Here is a 20,501-nt window from a genome sequence, read left to right on the forward strand (position 1 = left end):
AGAAACACCGGACTCGCCTTTTTGCTGAGCTTTACGTAGGAGGCTTGGGGCCAAGCCAGAATCTTCCAATGGCACGTCTGTTCGACGCTGACGTCACATTCGCTTTCGTGCCAAGGACTTCTGGGAACGAGGCCGGATGAGAGTGAAGCAACGCAAAATGAAATCAGCGAATCTCTGCGTAAACAATGAATCAATGCATTGTTTCCCAAAATACTTTCCGTTTCCTTGCACATTCAACATCTGACGCGGAAAAACAAATGTTTCAATGATTTGTGTGCAAGCGCGGAAACATTTTAGGAAACTGATTAAAATTCGAAAACTGATGTTTTAGCAATAGCGTCCCATTTTCGGCAGCCTAAACTCCGGATGAGCCTTAATACAAGAAAAAAAATACGGGACAGTACTTAAAGTACTACAACTACTTAAAGTAAAAACAACCTCTTTTGGGTATTTCATTATGGAGGTGCATAAAAAATACCTTGAATTTTTATCTGCTAATGATTTGGCATGGGTGGATTTTATATTTCCTTGTAGAGTGAAGGAAATCGTTAAAAACATCGACCAAATCACAAAGCAGAAAAGTCCCTAAACCCCAGGAAATTTAAAATTTACGATAATAATTAGTATCTTGCGAGACAGCGATTTCCTTTCTTGACAGAAAAAGTGGACATTTTCAGTTTGCAAATAAATAGAAAACTGAAGCATTGTAAACTAAAGGTTATGCTTGTAAAATAAGATCTACTTTTGTCTTTGGTCTACTGTGCAAAAAAAGGTTTTAAAGGTCACTGTTAAATTTTTTTCCGTTAAAGTATGGTCGCGGAGCTTTTTTGTGCAAAATTCTAAGCATGTCTAATAGAAGCGTGTAATTTACATATGATGTCAGTTTGATGATAACATTGAGTTTAATTAATTTTTAAATAAATTCAGACGAAGTTTACGAAGTGACATGACTTCCCTTCGCTTCTGAACACCTGGCACATAACCACAGGTCTGTATTCTTCTTAGTTCAAAAGTTTTGCGGGAAATGTTCTTGTCATCTTTGAAAGAAACAGGGAGAGCCGAAGACAGCAACAGGTTAGCTCTTGGCTCAGGTTATCGGGCAGAGTACAGAAAATCATCACATTAATGTTTAAATCAGCAACACCCCAGGTATATGACTTTACACGCGATCAGTTTGGCGGCTGTCACCCAATCTTAATTTTTTTTTCTCGAGGCGTTGTATCTTTAATTTGTAACTTAAGAATTTTGGTTGTTTGCATATATTCAAAACACGGTATGAGTCAGTAAGCGCCTCCATTGGCAAAACTTGGAAACATTTCTTCAACCGTAATGTTCGTTAAACTGGGAAAACACTTGTTATTTAATTTCTGAATTAGCAAAATTTGTGTCGTGAAAACTTCTTGTAATCTGATTCAAACACCTAGCTTTTATTCTTTTTGCACTGGTTCGACGTTTGCGCGTTTCTCCATAACAATGATTTCTAGTTTTGTCGGGCCTTCAGATGTCGATTAAACTGGCGCGCGAAACCGGGCACTGTAAACGCAGCCGTCAATGTTTAGCGGCATTTAATCTCCATCTTTAAGCCTGTTATGGTCTCGATAGCTTATTCAGATAATCTCCAAAACAGTCGTCATAGAAAGCGTAATACAACCTGATGAGGAACTGAAATGCCTTATCCAGACAGACGATGATTTCGCCGTAACATTCAAGCAGAATGGTGTTCAGATTTAGATTCTCTGTAACCAAGCAAGAGAGGGGTTAATGGAGTATTATGAATTGATTCTTGCTTCAGTTTTAGTAAACTGAATTGCGCTTATTTTAATCGGCTTTACCTAATCTTTTAATTTCTAAGTTTGTGCAAAACGTAGAAAAGTTTACCAAATTATCGTTAAATGCGTAAGAGGAAAATATTGAAAAATGGCATCAGCAATTTCCTCAATGCTCTTCGTTTGACGACGGGAAAGAACTGCTCTGTAGCTTTCATTTGAATGGTCACACGTTACGAGGATTTCATACAACGGATTAACAGTAAGAATCATTTGAACATGAGGATAACAAACAGCTCTACAGTACTAGATTTCAAGCTTTTATTTAAATGTTTAAATTTGGGACTTCGTCCACAAATTTTACTTCGAGCCACCTTGTATAATATAAAGCATAATCAACTGGAGTCACGTATTTCTAGTACACAGCATAATAAACAGGATCTCACGCTGAGGAAAGTGCTGTTCACTGAGTTGCTTTAATTTGAATAGCGAGAGGGCAGAATTTCGTCTACAGACTCAAAAGTTAGAATCACTTTGCACAGTCAAGCCACCTGGTTACTCTCCAGGGTGTCAGAAACTGACAGCGTCTTTGTTGATTTGTGTGCATTCCGTGTTCGGCGGGAGAAAAAAATAGGAAAATTAAAAGCGCGAGGGGCAGAAAAACTGCAGTTGAGGGAACTTTGTTGCTCAATCTTGAATCAATCACGGAGTTAAATTTGTTAGTCTTCATTTTTTGTGCCCTTGCATGCGCGAGAGCGCCGAAACGGGATCACATTTCGGGAAACGCGACCATATTTGCTTACAGTATTTGCGAGAGATCTCAAAAAAACATCACCTCGGACCGAAACACCGGTCAGTCGATAAACATCTTGTACTCACTATTAGGGACTTTCAGGTTTGACAACGAGTACAAGATTGAGTTCGTGGACAACTTTTCAAACCTAGTTTGCGTGGTTTAGATAACCGCTTGTCACACCAGTCTTGTTTCTGGGGTTTCCTTATCTGCTGGTAAACAACGGGAAGGAGACGAGAGTTTTTGGGTTGCGACTGAACTGATTTGAAATTTGAAAGTAGTACTCGAACTCAGTCTCGTGCTCTTAATGTGATCTGAAAATCTCTGTTATCTTTGGCCTGGAGTGCCCGAAACATTTTTTGCCTTCACGTTCAAGATTTAGTTGCGCTTTTGTTATAAGCCAAAGCAGAGAAAACATAAGATCTGTAGTTCTCGCCCACTGTTGTTTATTTTATTTTATTTATAATCAAGACTTGCCTGTCACATTCTTTAAACATATTTGCGAATGTAAAAATTTTGCCATGCAAGAAAATTATTTCAAGTTACCATACAGGTTTATTTTTGTTTTCGACTACTTAGTGGCGAATCTTCAAGGACCTATTTGTTGAGCTGTATCGAGAAAACTGACTCAAACTAAGCTTAGTTTTCTCCCTTTTTGGTTAAGCAATACCTGAAAAATTAATTTGATATCTAAGGTAGCAGTAGCTGTTGTCTTTGGCCAGGACAATTGGCGTTGTGAATCGAATTTATACATTGCTACAAAATTAAATATGGTTTCTCCCAAAGTGAACTGATAACGTTAGACCACTGTTGACAAAGGCAGAGAATTGTTCGGAAGTTTTTAAGATACACGGTATGGAAATTCAATGTCAGACTGTCACTCCAAGTTCTATAGGAGCAATCTTAACAAGAAAAATTGTTCTCACAAATGTTAAAATGGCACCTTTCAATCGCACTTTGGTCCGACCAGTATAATCGGAAATTGTCTCAAGAAGGAAGACTAAACTTCAATATATATTGCGTACGGAGCTCTTTGTGTACTTAAAATAATTGAACTGTTCAAATGAATTAGGTATTCAGCTCCTTGAGGTATAGAAAACGATTAAACTTCAAATCCTGATGTTAAGACGGCGAAAAAACAAAACCAAAAGATCGAGAAACGAAAACCCTTTACTCAAAGCACTTAAATGCCCCTGCTCAAAGCTCTTTTTTAAACTTAATTGCATTTTTTTTTTTGGTCGCTGTTGGCAACCGCTGCAACTGAGAGATTTAAACTGACAGCAACTTCTGGGAATGGCAATTAAAATTGGAGAAGCTGGCGATAGCTGACTGCTGCCAACAAGAACTAATCGATTCTTTGTTTACAGTACACTGGTGAATTTCCAGTGTCGCATATTTTTAGCCGCCTGCGGACGTAGATGCAAATTTGACTGGCTTTACGTACGTAAAAGCAAAATGAGGCGATGCGAGAGCCACTTGCGCAACCGTAAAAGTTGAACGGTGCTTAATTCAACTTCCTGTTTGCGCTCACATTGGAAATCCATTTTCTCTCGATTAAGCACCAGCCAGGCTGTAGTCATGAAAACTAAACTAGTGGGAGGGAGGGGGAGGGGGATATTCATGATCAAGTACAGGAGCTCCTGTCAAGTATGAAGACCTTTTCTATGTTTGCAATCAGTGATTGATGACTTTTCGGGGGAGGTTGAAATTTTTCTGGCAGATTTTGTTTGGGTGAAAGAGTTTGGAGAGGATTTTTTTAGCGTTTTGTATGCGAAGAATTTTGGGGAAATCCGATCTGGGTTCTTGGATGTTTTTTTTTGGTCCAGTAGTAGCCTAATAGGACTTTGTTAGGGTCTATCAACTAAGCCTCATTCGCATCCCCCGCACGTCATTCTGATATACCTAAGTAGACAGCCCTTGTCCTGATAAGAACACTAGTGGCAATAACTGAAATATAAGTCAATTAAACGAGGAGTGCACTGACTTTGCCGTAGCGTCGTCGGCCCTGAAATCAGTTTGTTTTTCGTAGATTTCTATAATAAGAGATCCGCCCGCAAAAAATATTCAGAACAGTTTTGTGAGCTGTGGTCCTCACCCTACATTCAAAAAGTTCCGTAATAACTAATCACCCCCAAACTACAACCAAAAATAATAAGAAACTATTACACGAGGCAAGGAAAGGTTAAACTTACTGCCTGCAGCTGCAAAGTAAGAGCCACTAAAATTGAAAGAAACATCCCCGGGCGCTTTCCGGCGAGGTAATGTAGCGCACTAAAAATCCATTTGCGAAAGTGAACCAAGCCTATTTTATAAATTGAATGTTTTGAAATAGTATCCGCAATATGTATAACTGCACTCAATGTTAAAAGTTAAAGCTGTCATGGTTTTTCACTACATATGTTCCTAAGTCGAAAAACGCGGTAAATGTTTCCAAATCCTGTTCGATCTTGAAAGCTCACATATCTTTTGTATATCTCCTGTATCTTGTATTTGTAGTTCAAACAATCGCACTATCAAAGTCTGATTGAAGCAGACTTCGGGAGGTAAATAACGATTCGGAAACTGATTAAAATCTGCATGCCTTTTCTGTAGTCACGTCCGAGGAAAAAGTCAGGCCAGCACACTAAACTGAGTTGATCTTCATCGTCTAAGACAAATTTGCGGGAACCTCGTCAACCGTGTGGGTAATAACTACTATACTATTACTGGGAGGTACGTAGAACTGAAGTAACTGTCATTTATTTTTTTTTTTTTTTTCATACATTGCTGTAAGTATATTCCGTTTTTTCTTTTTGTTTTTTGTTTTTTTTTTTTCGTTTCGCCGTAAAAATGTCGTGGATTTTATATACATGATCTGCAAGAAAATATCAATTTCCTTTTAGCGTCCATTGGAGTGCATCCCGTCTTAAGTTCCCGGCTTATCACATCAGGGTTCCGCAGATTCAGTTTCGGTCGGAGCAGGATAATAACTGAGTTACTATTCACTATACAACTTAGTCAGTTTAGCTTATTATCCTTTGTTCGATTAAGATAAAGGGATATTAGATAGTGTTTTTTTCCTATCGTGTTTGCTTCACAAATGCCAAATGGCAGCATCCAAATATTCCCGCGTTTTTTAATTGATGCAACCACACCACTCAGTCCTGTGCAAAGCGCCGGAAATCTTTGGTACCTAAAGCGGTATGGGTGAAGACCTTTCACAATAGCTAAAAATGTCTGCATTAAGGAGATATCTCAATGCATGTACGGGGTAGAATTTGCAATTAAAATCGAACCCATACTGCCGCAGGTGGCAGAGGGCAATCGATAGAAAAAAAGATGCTATTAGTTATCAAATATTGGGTAGGGAGGCTATTTGCTTCTGTCATCTTTCAGTAAAAGGTTTCAGTTGCTTAGACATCTCGGCCAAGTCGGCTTTTTTTAATCTTTGCGGCATTAATTCAACCCTTACATCATGCGAATATTTCTGGCAGTTTGATTGAAAGGAAAGCTAAATTGAGGAGCGCTATCTTGTGGTATTGCCTTTAATTTAGAACTCCCGGCGTTCCTTGATTAAAATCACCAGACGGGCAATAATATGTGGTGGATGTTGATTGTGTACGGCTCATTTGATGTTTGATCGATCTTATATCATAAACTAATACATGAGTCCTTTTTCCGAGTATGCCGGTGTCTCTCACTGAATAATACATCATCCATTCATTCACCAGGCTTAAAATATACCAACACATCTTGTCCATTCCGCATATGCCACACATTAACATTCCAATCCTAGCAGTATGAAGGATGTTTGTCCCATAAACCTACTTTAATGGCCCTAGCTCCCACGAGTCTTCTGTGGCTCAGTGGTAGAGCATCCGAATCGAAGGTCTTACGTTCGACCCCTGGTAGGAGCACTTGTTTTTTCCTTTCTCCGTGTACGCCTGTGTCACTCACTGAATAATACATTATTCTCGTACATGAATTATGTTCGTGAGAAATCCATATTCTTGGGATGTACGTTTCGGCCAGTTAGTTCAACTTGCTTCTTTTTTGTTGCATTATCTTGCGTGTCCAAGCAAACAGAAGGGTTCAATTTTGAACCACGATTACAGATTCATGTTTCCCTTGACAGTCAAATTTATATCAATATTTTACCATTTGATGGTTTATGGCAGTTGAATCGGCAAAATACTTATACAGGTCAGATAAAAGAGCTCATGATTTGACATTAATTTTGGACACGTATCAGTCTTGTTCCTGAACAAGGCTTATCAATGACCTTTCCTCCTTACATTGTAGCTCTACAATCTGTCAAACAAAGCATGATTTCTTCGCCAGGAACTCTCCAATTTCCTCCGTTTAAACTGTCGAGTCACTCTTAAAAGTTATTATTTCGATTTATCGCTTCAAAAGGGTTAATTTTCTTTTTGTAAACGGTGTATTTGAGTCTAAAACATGTAAACAATATGGCCGCCAATTTCAGCGAAAGAAGCCTTCTGCTGATTAGTGGCTATGTGACGTCACACAGACAGGGATGAGTCAATCCCCTCCATACTGACATATGAGCAGATATAAATGAATTCTGATTAAGCGGTTTTTGTTGAAGACAATAAGAACAATAGAAGACAAAAATATCCCCTCTAGGAGAGAACAGGGTTTAATTTAGGTCTAATTAATTTATTCATTACATTTTGTGACTACGATGAAGAAAAAGAAAAAAAAAGGAACGCGACCCAAATTTTGACACGGTCTGCCCCGAGGGTATCTCGCGTAAATATCTTCGCACTGTCACAGATGACCTAATCCTACTATGTCTCTGACGTTTTCGCATATTTTTTCGGCTTTCCACTGAAAATGATTCGCGGCATATAATTATACCAACAGTTTTGTGCGAGAGACAAACAAGAGAGCAAGTTCTCCTCACCCTAACTAAGTTTCTCCTCGTTTCTATATTTTCGATTCTATAGTTTTTCGTTTTGTGAAATTAAATAAGACCACGGGTTAAAATATGCATACCTAAAGAAGTAAACAAAACTGATGATGTTTTTAGTAACCCGACAGTCAAATAAGGAGTGTTGTTTAATCTATTTATAAACTTGGCTGTTTACTATCCCAAGCAAAAGTAAGGGACTGCCGCTCGTAAACTAGAATAATTCGGTCAGCTCTTCGGCTGCTCTCCGTACGCTTTAGAATTACCTGCACTCAAAACTATAATTTGGATATCTTGTCTTCTTCCCTGGTACATGTAATCAATACACAGTAAACGACACTTTTCTCTCAGATCCTTCGAAACGCTATTTTAGGCTATCTGGAGAGCCTTTAAAGCTCTGTAGGTTTATTTCAGGCCGCGCTATAATATTTTTATCTGTTCGGTCATTCTAGGGCAACTTGAGTCTTTTCGAAATTACTAGGGCATCTTTTTCCATTTCCCGAAAACCTTAGGCCTTATTTCCTTTCCGAAAATCTTAGCTGACCTTTTTTCGGCTCTCGAAACGATTTTTTTATCAATCCGAAAGCACTAAGCCTAAAGTTTTCCATACCACGAAAAAGTTCGAAGTGAAAATTCCCTTTAGAAAATTGTAGGGGATTAAGGGCCTTCCGAACAGATAATTTACCGAAAGGATCCGTTGGGTGCCCCTGAATTATGTGGGTTCGAAACTCTTCGGTGGTTTAGTGATTAGGTTACCGCTTAGCAATCTGACAACGCAATTACTAACAGAAACAAATAAAGCTTTCCTAAATGAAAAGTTTTAGTAAAAATTGACAATCAAACCTTTAACTTTTTTTGTTAGGTCGATTACTAGTAACACTTAGGCATAATCTTAAGCTAATACCTCTACTTCCTTCTTCGCATTGAATTATTTGATCTGTTAATCATAGCGTGATTCCTTCACCGTGAACTCTCTAATTTCCACCGTTTAAACTGTCGAGTACTATTAAGAGATTATTGTTTTCGATTTATCGCCTTAGAAAGGTTTGTTTTCTTCCTGAAAACGGCATATTGGGGTCTTACATTTATTCATGTGGCCGCCATTTTGAAAGAAAGGCTTTTGTTTAACTGTATGTGGCGTCACCCAGGTAGGGATGAGTGGGTCGCCTCCCTCGTAATATACGCGCCGATAATAGATTTTGATTGGGCCGTTTTTGTTGAAGACAATCAGAACAATAGATCCCTTCTAGGAGAGAGCAGAGTTTAATTTAACGTGTGTCAGGCCATGTGTGTGGTCATTATGTTATCGTAATGAAATTTCCGTTATAACCATAAGTAGCGTAACACAAGGGAATACGGAAACAACATAACGCTATCTTTGTGACTCTAACTATTCCATTAGCTAGGATAGTTTTAAAAACCTGCGAAGCATACGATTGGAATAAATGAGGCCACATTAAGCATCCCGCAAAAAGGCCATTAGGGGCATCTTGTATCAATATATTACCGCAATTGAAACCTGTGACAACAGACCCTTTTCACAGCCCTTGTAGTTCATTCACCTGGAAAGCGTGTGCCCTCCCAGAGAACAGTATCAGTTTCTAAGAGTAGACCTTCGCTGGATTAAAGGCCAGTCAGATATTTAGCGCTTTACCTACGATCAAACGTTGAGACCAAGATAAACCAAGCTGATTGCAGGGCTGCCATGACGGCAAAAGGCAATTTATTTGTACATGTAAATTACATGGATCTACATGTATCTAATGTGAACCGTTATATACGCTTTGTCATGTACGCTAGTTAATCATTAACTATTTATGTTTACGTTCAAATTTAACATTTTAAGGGCTGTTTTTTTCTCTCGTTGTTACTCTGGCCCTGAAGAAGACTGATGGTACTAGTTGAAATATTGGCCCAAATAAATAAGCCCTTAGCCGTAGTGTCAGCCCTGCAATCAGTTTGGTTTATTTACACTTAAAGTGACGTCTGGCACGTGCATTTCTACCGCAAGAGATCAGGCAACGAAACGTATTCAGAACAGTCTATTTGTGCTTCGTGTGGTCCTCTGCATTCAAAAATTTCATAATAGACCAAGATATTCCCAGTTTCATTGTTCATGTCTTTGAGATCAAATTTTGGATCCTCTCCTTGAACATTTCGGGATTTGTGGTAAATTATACATAAACAATACTGGGAGGCCTTTTTGCAGAGTACTTTTGTCCTTGATTTGTTTCGTTTTTTATTTCTGCAGATCACGTATTGGCTGCTGATATCGTTTTGAGATAACCATGTCTTCTGTGGTTTTGGAGCGAATCACGTGGTCTGTCCTGTACAGCTGCCTTGCACTGTTTACCATCATTGGCAATTCACTCTCCATAGCCGTGTTCCTCAACAGCTCAAGACTACGACGCATGCGCACAAGCCTGCTACTGATCAACTTGGCAGTCGCTGATCTGTTCGTGGGCGCCTTTGCTGTTCCAATGTACATGGTATTTCAGTGGCCTCACAGCACGTTAGCACGGGACGCTGCTTTCATAACAAGTTATGACGCCATTGATCTCCTGAGTGGCTTTGCTTCACTCTTTAGCTTGGCACTGATAGGCCTGGAACGCATGTTCGCCGTATTTTGGCCACACAGGCACAGAGCCACAGGAATACCACCATATTTCATGGCTGTTTTTTTGTGCTGGCTTCTCTCATCGCTGCAGGTTTTACTGCATATTTTGAAGGATCTTAAAATCGTCGAGTTTAAGGTCTTCTTCTACAACATGATGTTTGCGCTTTCGTTTGTCCTCGTTGTGATGCTTACTACGTACACCGCTGTCTGTTACAAAGTGCGGGCTCGTCAAAAGGAGCTTCGTGGCCGACAGCGTAGATACAGTCGAGTATCAGTCGAGCAGGAACATAAACTCATACTAACACTTGTGATTGTCACGGGTGTGTTTGTCGTCACTTGGCTTCCATTTCATTTGTTAAACATCGCGATGTTCTTTTGCATTCGATGCCGACAAAACGTGGGACTCAATTTAGTACACGCCATCAAACTCTTCCATTACAGCAATTCGTTTATGAATCTGATTATATACAGCTTTAGGTTCCCTGACTTTCGTCGAACACTTTGCCGGTTTTGTGGAAGGCATTTACGCGTGAAACCGGAGCAATCAAACGCTGTTGGACATATGAGCTCATTGAAAACGCACAACCAGAGCCCCATAGAATTAGAAGGCGTCAGTAACATTTCTCAGTCTCAAGCGTGTTAATCAGTCAAAGATCCCCTCGAAGTTAAAATTATTTTCTTTGAAATCAGCGTTGTTTAAATCCCCAGCGTAGCGATAGAAGTATTGCAGTGATGCCTTTATGCTTAACTATGGTGTTCGTAGGAGCTCGAGGACGACTGGATGCCTTAAAAACGGCAATTCACCCTACACCAGACAGGGTGCAGTCCCGGGAAAAGCGGATAGCTCGCGTCCCAGCTGCCTGGGAATGGAAAAATTTGGGAGCAGTGGAAAACCAGGCTACCTGATCCTCACCAGCGGGCAGAAGAACAGAGACAACGCATGCCCAATAGATGCTCTTACGGAGACAGAAGGAACACCTCTTTACCACCCCAGCCATCAGCAGAGAACAAAACATGTTGGAGGAGCTCGAGCGGGTGGAACTAGTGCTGAACGACAGCGTGAATATGTCTAATGGTGCCGCAGAACAAGCCATTCAAAACAGACATATAGCGCCTTGGCTACGCGCTTACGGTCCACAGCAGTTTTTTTTAAATCATTTATTTACTTGCAATACTACAGTACAGTACTTGCATTACTTCATTACTTGAATACCACAGTACTTACAATACTACAGTACTTGCTTTACTACATTACTTACAATACTACAGTATTTACAAAAACTACAGTACTTACAATACTACATTACTTACAATACTACGGTACTTACAATACTACATTACTTTTACAATACTACATTACTTACAATACTACGGTACTTACAATACTACATTACTTACAATACTACATTACTTGCTTTACTACATTGGACATTAGACCAAGAACTACGGCTGATGATATAGAGCTGTTATTACGACGTAATATTTTTAACCAGCCAATCTTGAAAGTTTTGCCAGAATAGCATGGTCGTCCTGCAGGACCAGAAAAGATGGATAAGAGATTCTCTCTTATCTCCACAGAAAGTCGGTTCACAGGGGTTAGGGCCTCACGATAAAAGCCCCACAGAAGGTCTGGGTCGTCGATGACTACCTTCTGTAGTCCACCTTCGTCTATCGCACCGTAAGCCTACAGGAGTATCTGAGGTAGCTTAACTGTATTGACCTCAGTCCCTTCTATTGTTTAACAAGTAGGCAGCCTACCGAGCAGGAGCGTAGGAAGACCATCCAGAAAAAGCTCGTTTCCTATAAGCACCAGGACCTGACCTAAGGCATGCATAAGGACGAGTATCAACCTTAAGGTGAATGACATTCTTCGACTCAAAAAGCGCCAGCAGGAACCTTTGTGCGGCGTGTGATAGTAAACTACTCTGGGTTATCAAGCGAGTGACACAAAGCAATTATGTGTAGATAAGCTGGACAACAAGTATAGGACACTACAATTAAGGGCGGAGTGCGCTTCTCCTTCCCAAAGTGCAACCGAAAACTAGGGGCTGAGGAGGGATTCTCAAGTTGGCATTATTTTACAATACAACTTGAACTGTAACTTTAATATAGGCTCCTTTCGATATCTTTAAATTCAGCTTGACCTTGAGGCCAAGAAGACATGACAAAGAAAGCGTGTTTGTCCATACTATTTGTTGTTTGTGTCCTCTGGACCTCGATATCATGCTGAATTTTAATATTTCGAAGGGAGCGTATTGGAGCAAGAGATTAAACCCTCTTTGAAGATATACTGATAATTAAATTTGTAGCAGATATCGCAAATTGTTCATTCCTGACTACGTTGTTCCAGATGTAAATCAGGAACTATTTTGGTATCTTTAGAAGGATAAAAAGGATATAGTTTAAAGGAAACCTCCACTCTTGAATTAAATTAACGTTAAATTGTTGCAAATACAATCTAATTTCAAATTTTGCTGGAAAACATGGAAAAATATTTCCGTGTCGGACAAAACAGAATTTGATTATCGCCTATTTTTCATTTTAAATTTCCTGGGCGCCGCCATCTTGGATTTCATGACGTCAGATACGGTTGCTCAATTGTTTCACACAAAAGAACTTCTGCTTACTGACAATAGCGGCAACCGTATGACGTCATGAAATCCAAAATGGCGGCGCCCGGGAAATTTACAATCGAAAATAGGCAATAATCATATCTAATTTTTAGCACACTTGAATGTCACTTCTCCTTTTTAAACTCAAATTTAGAATTTTTTTTTATTTATTATTTTAGCTTCGTCTAACTAAAATACAAACAGAATGGAAACAAACAATAGAAACAAAAAAAAATACCAAAGATATAATAATTAGGCAGGGAGACTACTACAGCGTAGCCAATTACAGCGGATCCCTCGTTAATTATTTAGACACTATTTCCGACAATTTACCGTCAATTTGTTGTGGGAGTGGAGGTTCCCTTTAAAGGATTGGTCTTGGTTAGATTAACTTTGACTGAATTAGGAAGTGTGATTAAGGTTAAAGGTTGGCATGGATCGCAAGACATTAAGGGTGTGTTCGATTGACCCTATTCCCGAATAGGAATACATACGATACGACAATGACAAGAAATCCCTCATAAAAGGTTTTAGGAGTTACTGGAGTACAAAATCGCTCTTAAATTATCATGTGTCAGTGAAAGTTTGCAGAAATGTCTTCCCAAATTACTTAAAAAGAGAAATCTAACAGCTATTCCACTTATTCTTATTCCGGAATAAGTTCAATCGAACGCAACCTTCATGCAGTGGAGAGCAAAATTAGAAGGCCGTCCTTGATCACTTCTTTAAAAGGTATGGAGGAATACAATTTTAAAAAAATACTTTACTGCAACACTTAAGTATCAAGTGTTTGAAAAACTTCCGAACTTCTAAAAACTGAGAAATTCTGATATAATCGAGTCACCTTAAAACACTTTACAATAGTGGTTTTACCAGTAAGCAGGATTAAATCTTGTTTAAAAACGAGGAAATTCTAATCGGCGGCAAACCATCTTTAAACAAAAAATAGCTCTCCAATTGAATTTGTTCCATTAAAGATCTCTTCGAAAATGAGGCCCAATTTTTATCCCTTGAAAATTTCCTATTGAAATTTAATTTGAAATTTCCCATGAAATTTCTTACGGTTTTATCACTGAAGTTGTCAGCACCATCCCCAATAACCTGTTTAACAAAGAAGTCTCTACACATATGAAATAACCAAATTATTTCTGATTTTTTTTTTTTTCATAGAATAATAGTGAGTGTCCAAGAAAAATCTTTACAGGCGTGGAATAAAAGTTGATAATGAGCGTATGTATTGTCGCCGACCAGATTCTATTGATCACACATTCATTGCCCAGTGCCGGCTCAATGAAGCCAACATGTGTATTTTTATCAGGATGCGAGAAAAAGTCGTTTTGGAGCTGTTCAAAGCATTCAGAGGAAACAATGCATGGGTTTGATTCCCAGAAGTGGCGACCCCTAGTGTTTATCTCAAATTCACATTCATATTAGGGGGCAACCTCGTTACAATGGCTTTTCCCTTTTAAAATGGGGAGGCCTCTCCTAATTTTACTAGAGAAGATATATGGGAACGAGGTTGATTAGGGGGGCATTCATAACTCATTTAAAAATTGTAACCTGCGCCACAAGCAGTCTGGCAAAATCCCCCACGCAGTGTTGTAAATTACCCCCAAAAAGAGCCTAGTGTAGTGGGTAAAAATAAGATATTTGATTTGATGATTTGTTTTGATTTGATTTGATATGATTTGGTAAATACACCCTCTTATTTATGCGCACTCATATTTACAAAGGCAAGTTAAGCGAGCGGGCCCTTTTTTTCCCCTAGTAAATCCTTTATGTAAAGAGGATGGCACTACACTGAGTGAAAACACTAATAAGCTTGTGGCCCTATGTCTAAAACAAAATAAAACAAGAAGCTGTTTCCAGCTTATACTCGGGCCATATTTGACTGTGTGGTGAGTAAAGCCTACAATCTTTTAACACTGATAACCTCCAGCATCGCCAATTCCCCCAAATAGATAGCCTGCGAGCAAGTTCTCTTGGGGTTGGATCCTCTTTCCCCCTCCTGCCCCCCACCCCCAAGAGAGCTTGCTCACAGGCTACCACATAGATAGATACAGAGATATAGTGAGGCAATAAGTAACCACCAGATAGAATTGCATTTCTTGCAGTCAGAATGAAATACAGGGGAAAACGACATTTGTCATACGAATGCTTTTTATAATCCCCGGGCTTTAATCCTTACGTTTTCACCTTTCGTTTAGAGACAGAAACCATTTGTACGGTCCTAATATGTATGTGACGCCGGGTCAATGACGGATCGTAATTTTCGGTATGATCTAGACCCGGGGGGGGGGGGGGGTACTCCCTAAAGTGACCTTAGGGTATGGTTTTCAGGGTGTTTTGTCTTGAACGGGGTATCTATTTCATCACTTTCTGTATTAAAACAGGGTATCCCTACATGACCTAATGGCTTAAACAGATTGTGATTGCCAAGGCATTAAAATACAATGAGAAACTAGTGTATTCTTACTTCATTCTGGTCTCAAACAGGGTGTGATTTTGGGTTAAATATCTTAGAAAGGGCCTGAAAATTTTGAATTCTGTCTTAAACGGGATAGGGAAATCGGAGAATTGTGTCTTAAACAGGGTCAGGGTTTGAACGCCCGGGCTGCACCTCCCTACCCAAGCATCTGTTGATTACCCTCCCCGGGATCTAGAGTAACGTTACGCATCACGCGTACGTTTATATCCTTGTACGTTTTTCAATGTTTCGTTGTTTATATTTTTAAATGAAATTCAGGGGAAAGCATTTGCTATTCACCTTTCATTTGAAGACAGAAACCGTTTCTACATTGATTGTTTTTCTATAGTAAACGTGAGACATCTTGGCCCACGAGATCATAGACTGATTTAGTTGCCAAATTTTCGGTTAAACAAAACTAACCTTGAGGCACTCAGGTTAGCCTAAAAACACTCCGGTTAGCCTAAAGAGCACTCCAGTTAGCCTAAATAGCTCCCCGGTTAGCTTAACGGTTAGCAGTTTATGTTGGGGTTGTTCATGCCTCGCATGCCTCGCACGTCTGGCTCGCATATTGTAAACACTCCTCAAGGCCCGAAACAAAGAACGCGGCGGAGAATTTAAAGAATTTTATAACACGACAGAAAACGTAACTCGTAACAGCCGAGTACAAAAAACGAGACCGAGAACAATAACTCATGGCCCAAAGTATTATCTCTCGGCCCATCGCGACTCCCCCCCCCCCCCCCCCCCAAAAAAAAAAAAATTTGATAATGCTACCGAAACCTTAACTCGGTCCGCCTTACGGCCTGAGTAACTAGAAAATTACAAAGGTAAAAACTATGTACAACAAGACCAAGAACTACGTATAAAAATGCGGCAAGGCTAACGGTAGTTCCTTAATAATAATACACTTTATTTAGAGAGGGTGACACGGAATAGGTTGAGGTAACTAATAAACTTGTGGCCCTCTATCTAAAAATTCTTACTAAACTAATACAATGTAATAGGAAGTGTACAAAAAATGTGAGAGCTAAAAAATACAATGTATGTCAAATTCTGACATGATTATCAATAAAACTAAAAATGTCATCCCTGAGAGTACGTTTAAAAGATATAAGAAAAGTTTGATTATTTGAGTGTTTTTTGGTGACGTATTTGTTGCTTTTGCATATTTTCACAACTGATTGACTTGCTTTGGAAACTTTGCATCCATGTTATTCATGAACAGCTTATATCCCTCCGTTTGCTTCAGTTCTTTAACACTGATTCCGTCTTCTTCTTCACTTTCGTCTGAATCCTAATTAAAAAAAGAAAATGGGCGCAAGTCAGTTGCGCCATACAACGATACACAAGAGACCTGGATTGTTTTCCATTTACCATGGTACCAGGGTATTCATCCTGCGGAAGTTAGACAGTTTTGCAGATTATAACGCTGTATGTTTCTCTTTTCTAATGCTGCTCCTTACTTTTTACGTATTCTGGTATTAAATTGCCTCGAATTTTTTATCTTCATTGTATTTGTTAAGGGCTTTAACTACGCTGGCTTTTGTCATGTAATATCTGTATTTGTATTTATCTTGTAACGTAGGGACACATCTTGTAGTATAGACTTGTTTTCTTTGCCTAACCACCTGTGCTATATGCCTCTGGCTTCGGCATCTCATTGTAATCCCTAGCCTGTGCTATATTAAAGACGAGGATGAAATTTTTAAGGGTGATCGTACAAAATGAAAGGTGTAAATGAGTTTCAATGAGTCCTAGCGTGTTTGCCATAGCAGCGCCTATCAAACCCACCTCAAAGTAAAACTGCTCTCTGTTTGGTCTTGGTCCAAACATTTTCATCAATTCATCCTTGAAAATGAAAAGAAAAAAATGAATAAGAAGCCTTACAGGCCTTACAGCGGCCTGTATATTTTGTCATCAATAACGCATTACAGCTTCTCTACGTATCTTGAGATACTGCTCAACTAACTTAAAGGGGAAGTATTACGCAAATTTGCTGTCATTTCAAAACCCAAAAATGTTTTTCTGTCAGCACAAACAACGAAATAATTGTCAAGTTTGTTATAAATTATCAGTCCAGTGCAATAAAACTGTCGATTAGTGCCTCTGGCCAGAGACAGAGTAGGCCGGTATGGATGGAAACTTGAAAAATGTTAGGCTAATGTTTTTCAAGTTCTTGCATTTTTGTTTCCAAAATGTGCTAGAACAGATCACAAGTTGTTCCTTTCAAGAATTGAGTTGATTCCTTTCCCCTCGTCATTCTAGAGTTATTTGGCAGGTGAGTGACGGTCTTATTTCATCATTTTTAACAAAAGATATAAAAGGATCCCCAGCAAAGACTTTTAAGGAACCTCTATTCTCCGTTGATAAAATAACTTGTACGATCAAGCGAGATTCATTCAATAAACTGTCTGACCTCCTTCATCAAACGGAAGTCTTCCTAAGTGTCACGTGACATCCCTCGGTTGTTGACGTCACATACCTTATTTTTGGTAATTATTTATCACGAATTTATAACCGAATATTCGTTTTCAAGTTTTTTTCGGAAAGTTCTTACCTGTGAACGGTTTGGAAATTCAGGTACACGCTTCTGCATTTGTGTTTTTAAAGTACTTTCCACCTCTCCTTCGTTCTTGACGTGCTCTGCTTTCATCGGCACTTCCTTGAAATTAGGAAAAGAAAATTACAAACTGATGATAAATAGTCGCCGGGAATACTTTCCTGTTGTTACGAGGTTCACACTTCCATGATAAACAATTGTTTTTTTAAGTCGCGTTTTTATGAAAAAGTTGTCTATTATGTAACTTTTTTTCAATGCCCATATATAGGCATTAAGCAAGCACATGTTTGTGGGTAAGAATAGAACGGCCCTGGGAATATAACATGTAGTTGTTGAGGAGAAAAGACTTTCGCTGTTTTCGTTGAGGATTTTCTTCGCTCTGGTCCTTCCGATGGATGTTCCTCGACCCTTAAGACTATATGGACGCTTACCACCGATTTCATTGATACGCGACCCTCGAATAAAAAATCCCGCGAGCATTTGGCGATTCACTTCCGTCAATCATGCGCTCCTTATATTGTGTTATAGGAATGCTGCTCTTGTTTTCAAAAATATGGCGGCCACTTTGTAGCCTGTTCGTTCGACAAGTTTACGTTAGCGAGTGGTGTATTTGCTCGTGCAGGGGGCGCTGACTGTCTTTCCTCTTGCGTACTGAACTGAGCCATCCCTCTATCATTTTCATCTTCGTACACTCCTGGATATTGCTCAATTACTCTCCTTATAAACAATATGTCATGTGCTGTAAATGATAAAAGGTGATCAATGTCATCTACTGCATGCTCGTTTATTTATGCCGATTTATGCGATTCTTTTTTCACCTACCGTCCATTTGTCTTGCTTTTCCCGTCCGGGCTGTGTAATCAACCGTGGAAGTATTTCTGTATTTTTCCGAATTTTCTTCACAAATGTCAACCCCACTTTCAGAAGTCTTGCTATAGCGATCGCGCTCAACTCCTGCACGAGCAAAAACACCAGTCGCCAACGTAAACTTGAAGAATAAGAAGCAACCATGTCGAACGAACAGGCTACAAAGTGGCCGCCATATTTTTGAAAACAAGAGCGGCACATATTAGGAGCGCATGATTGACGTAAGCGAATCGCCAAATGCTCGCGGGAGTTTTTATTCGAGGGTCGCGTATCAATAAAATCGGTGGTATACCAGGCAGATAAGCAATGGGCCATTTTCATGATGGCGTCATTTGACTACAACTACCAGAATTCATTTCGTTTTCCTTTTCAAATTCAAATTTTGTAATCCCAGTGGAGAGCAAAGAACAATAGCTCTAATTAGCACGAGAAAACAAAAAACTGAAGGATTCCGGGAGTTGTAGTCAAATGACGCCATAATCTCGTACCCAGATCTCCCACGGTCAGGCGGAGGGGAGATCCCTCACATTTCGACATTCCCGAACCGACTGAGATCAGGGTACGAGATTAATGACGTCATAGTGAAAATGTTCTATTGAACATTTGTATTTGATTTGTATTTGATTATTTGATTAATAAATTACGTGTTCTTGTTATTCACGAATGTCGTCTGGTTCACCGTTTGTTGCAGACGTTCGCTTTGCAGCTTCATTTTTGCGTCTGTAACACTGTGCCTTCATTAAACGCACGTTCTGATTGGTTGAAGCCGTGATTCTTTTTAACAATTAGATAATTAACTTGATATGGAACTTGAAGTTTTTTTTTTATTATTGGGAGATAGCGTTCTAAGCAAGGCATGGTTTATTCTTTACTTAACACCCCCGCGAAGTTAAAACTACCTCTCTTTGAAATCTGCGTTTCTTAAATTCTCAGAGTGGCCATAATTTTATGATTGAAGTAATATAGCGATTTTAAGGGTGCACAGACGACGTGTACGTTGCTAAGGAATTAGGGAACTTAAGCACATACCTTTTTGAGCCATGGAAGGCAACCGGAAATTAAATTTTCCCTTTTTTGAGCGTTTCACACGCCTTCTCGTTTGTAACTTCAAATCACAATCATCAACTTATCCTGTCCGTGGTAAGGAGCAAAACCACTCAAAAAAAAGAAACATTCGACTTCCGGTTACCGTCCGTGTCTCACGAGCGTTCCCTATTGTAATATCACTTCCGGTGACTGACGTCATTACCTTCGATCAGAAAACCCTTGTTTCAATTATAGTCCTACAAAAAGAAATTGTCAGGTGGGCCAAGAATGGTTCATTGTAATTCGGAGCTAAGCATTTGTGTTTCTAGCTTCTATTACATAGTTACTAAATCTGTCCTGAATGGAATAGGTTTGCGCTTTATTAAAAAGTTATTAGAGAGTTTGATAAGTCACATGACCTATTTTGTCTATTATCACCATAGAAATTGACGCAGACGAATTTAATCGTTATAGGTCTTATAGTGTAAATCTTGAATATTATTGCAGCAAGATGTAAAGCGTTCCTTAATTTGTTAATCAACGCACAGAGGCTCCAAATAAAATGAGTGGTTAATCGTCAGATTTGCCAATAAGCCGATGACGTTCATGGAGAACTCTAGGTTATCATTTTAACCAATACTTTTGATGCAAATGGATCACCCAAATATAAATATCAGAGGGACTCTTCATTAGTGTCCTTATTTCAAAGACTCCACTTTGTTGAGGGTACATACGGAAGACATTTCGTTCTAACTGTAAAATTGTACCTAGAATTCTTAGCACTCTCTTAGGCCCGGTTTAGACGCCGAACTTTTCATGAGCCGAATCTAATACCTCGAATTAAGTACATGAAAAGTTCGGCGTCTGAATCAGTTGAG

General features: G+C 39.3%; 2 protein-coding genes across 7 annotated transcripts in view; one reads left to right on the plus strand and one right to left on the minus strand.

The window, feature by feature from the left end:
• Window positions 1-979: 979 nt before the first annotated feature.
• LOC146451562 (D(1A) dopamine receptor-like) lies at window positions 980-11,502 on the plus strand. Of its 4 annotated transcripts, XM_085098911.1 has the most exons (3): window positions 2,824-3,933; window positions 5,152-5,271; window positions 9,723-11,502. In XM_085098911.1, exon 3 carries the CDS (start codon window positions 9,760-9,762, stop codon window positions 10,729-10,731), a length of 972 nt encoding a protein of 323 aa, XP_084955037.1. In that variant the 5' UTR covers window positions 2,824-3,933; window positions 5,152-5,271; window positions 9,723-9,759; the 3' UTR covers window positions 10,732-11,502. The 4 variants fall into 4 exon arrangements, with proteins under 4 accessions (XP_084955039.1, XP_084955038.1, XP_084955037.1 ...); XM_085098913.1 differs by lacking the exons at window positions 2,824-3,933; window positions 5,152-5,271 and adding an exon at window positions 980-1,074; XM_085098912.1 differs by lacking the exons at window positions 2,824-3,933; window positions 5,152-5,271 and adding an exon at window positions 1,007-2,618.
• A 4,477-nt stretch (window positions 11,503-15,979) lies between these two features.
• LOC146451563 (uncharacterized) overlaps window positions 15,980-20,501 on the minus strand; it is a 31,048-nt gene continuing 26,526 nt past the window's right edge. For 2 of the 3 annotated variants that reach the window (XM_085099098.1, XM_085099095.1), the window contains exons 2-5: window positions 17,728-17,832; window positions 16,962-17,018; window positions 16,154-16,464; window positions 15,980-16,062 (exon numbers count right to left, since the gene is read on the minus strand). In XM_085099098.1, the coding sequence (XP_084955224.1) occupies window positions 16,342-16,464; window positions 16,962-17,018; window positions 17,728-17,832 (285 nt within the window). In that variant the 3' untranslated portion in view covers window positions 15,980-16,062; window positions 16,154-16,341. Of the gene's footprint in view, window positions 16,063-16,116; window positions 16,465-16,961; window positions 17,019-17,727; window positions 17,833-20,501 lie in introns of those variants that run through there. The other variant, XM_085099096.1, reaches the window with a different exon arrangement.

This window comes from Pavona decussata, unplaced genomic scaffold (genome assembly GCF_977016875.1).
Source record: "Pavona decussata unplaced genomic scaffold, jaPavDecu1.1 SCAFFOLD_386, whole genome shotgun sequence".
Lineage (NCBI taxonomy): Eukaryota > Metazoa > Cnidaria > Anthozoa > Scleractinia > Agariciidae > Pavona > Pavona decussata.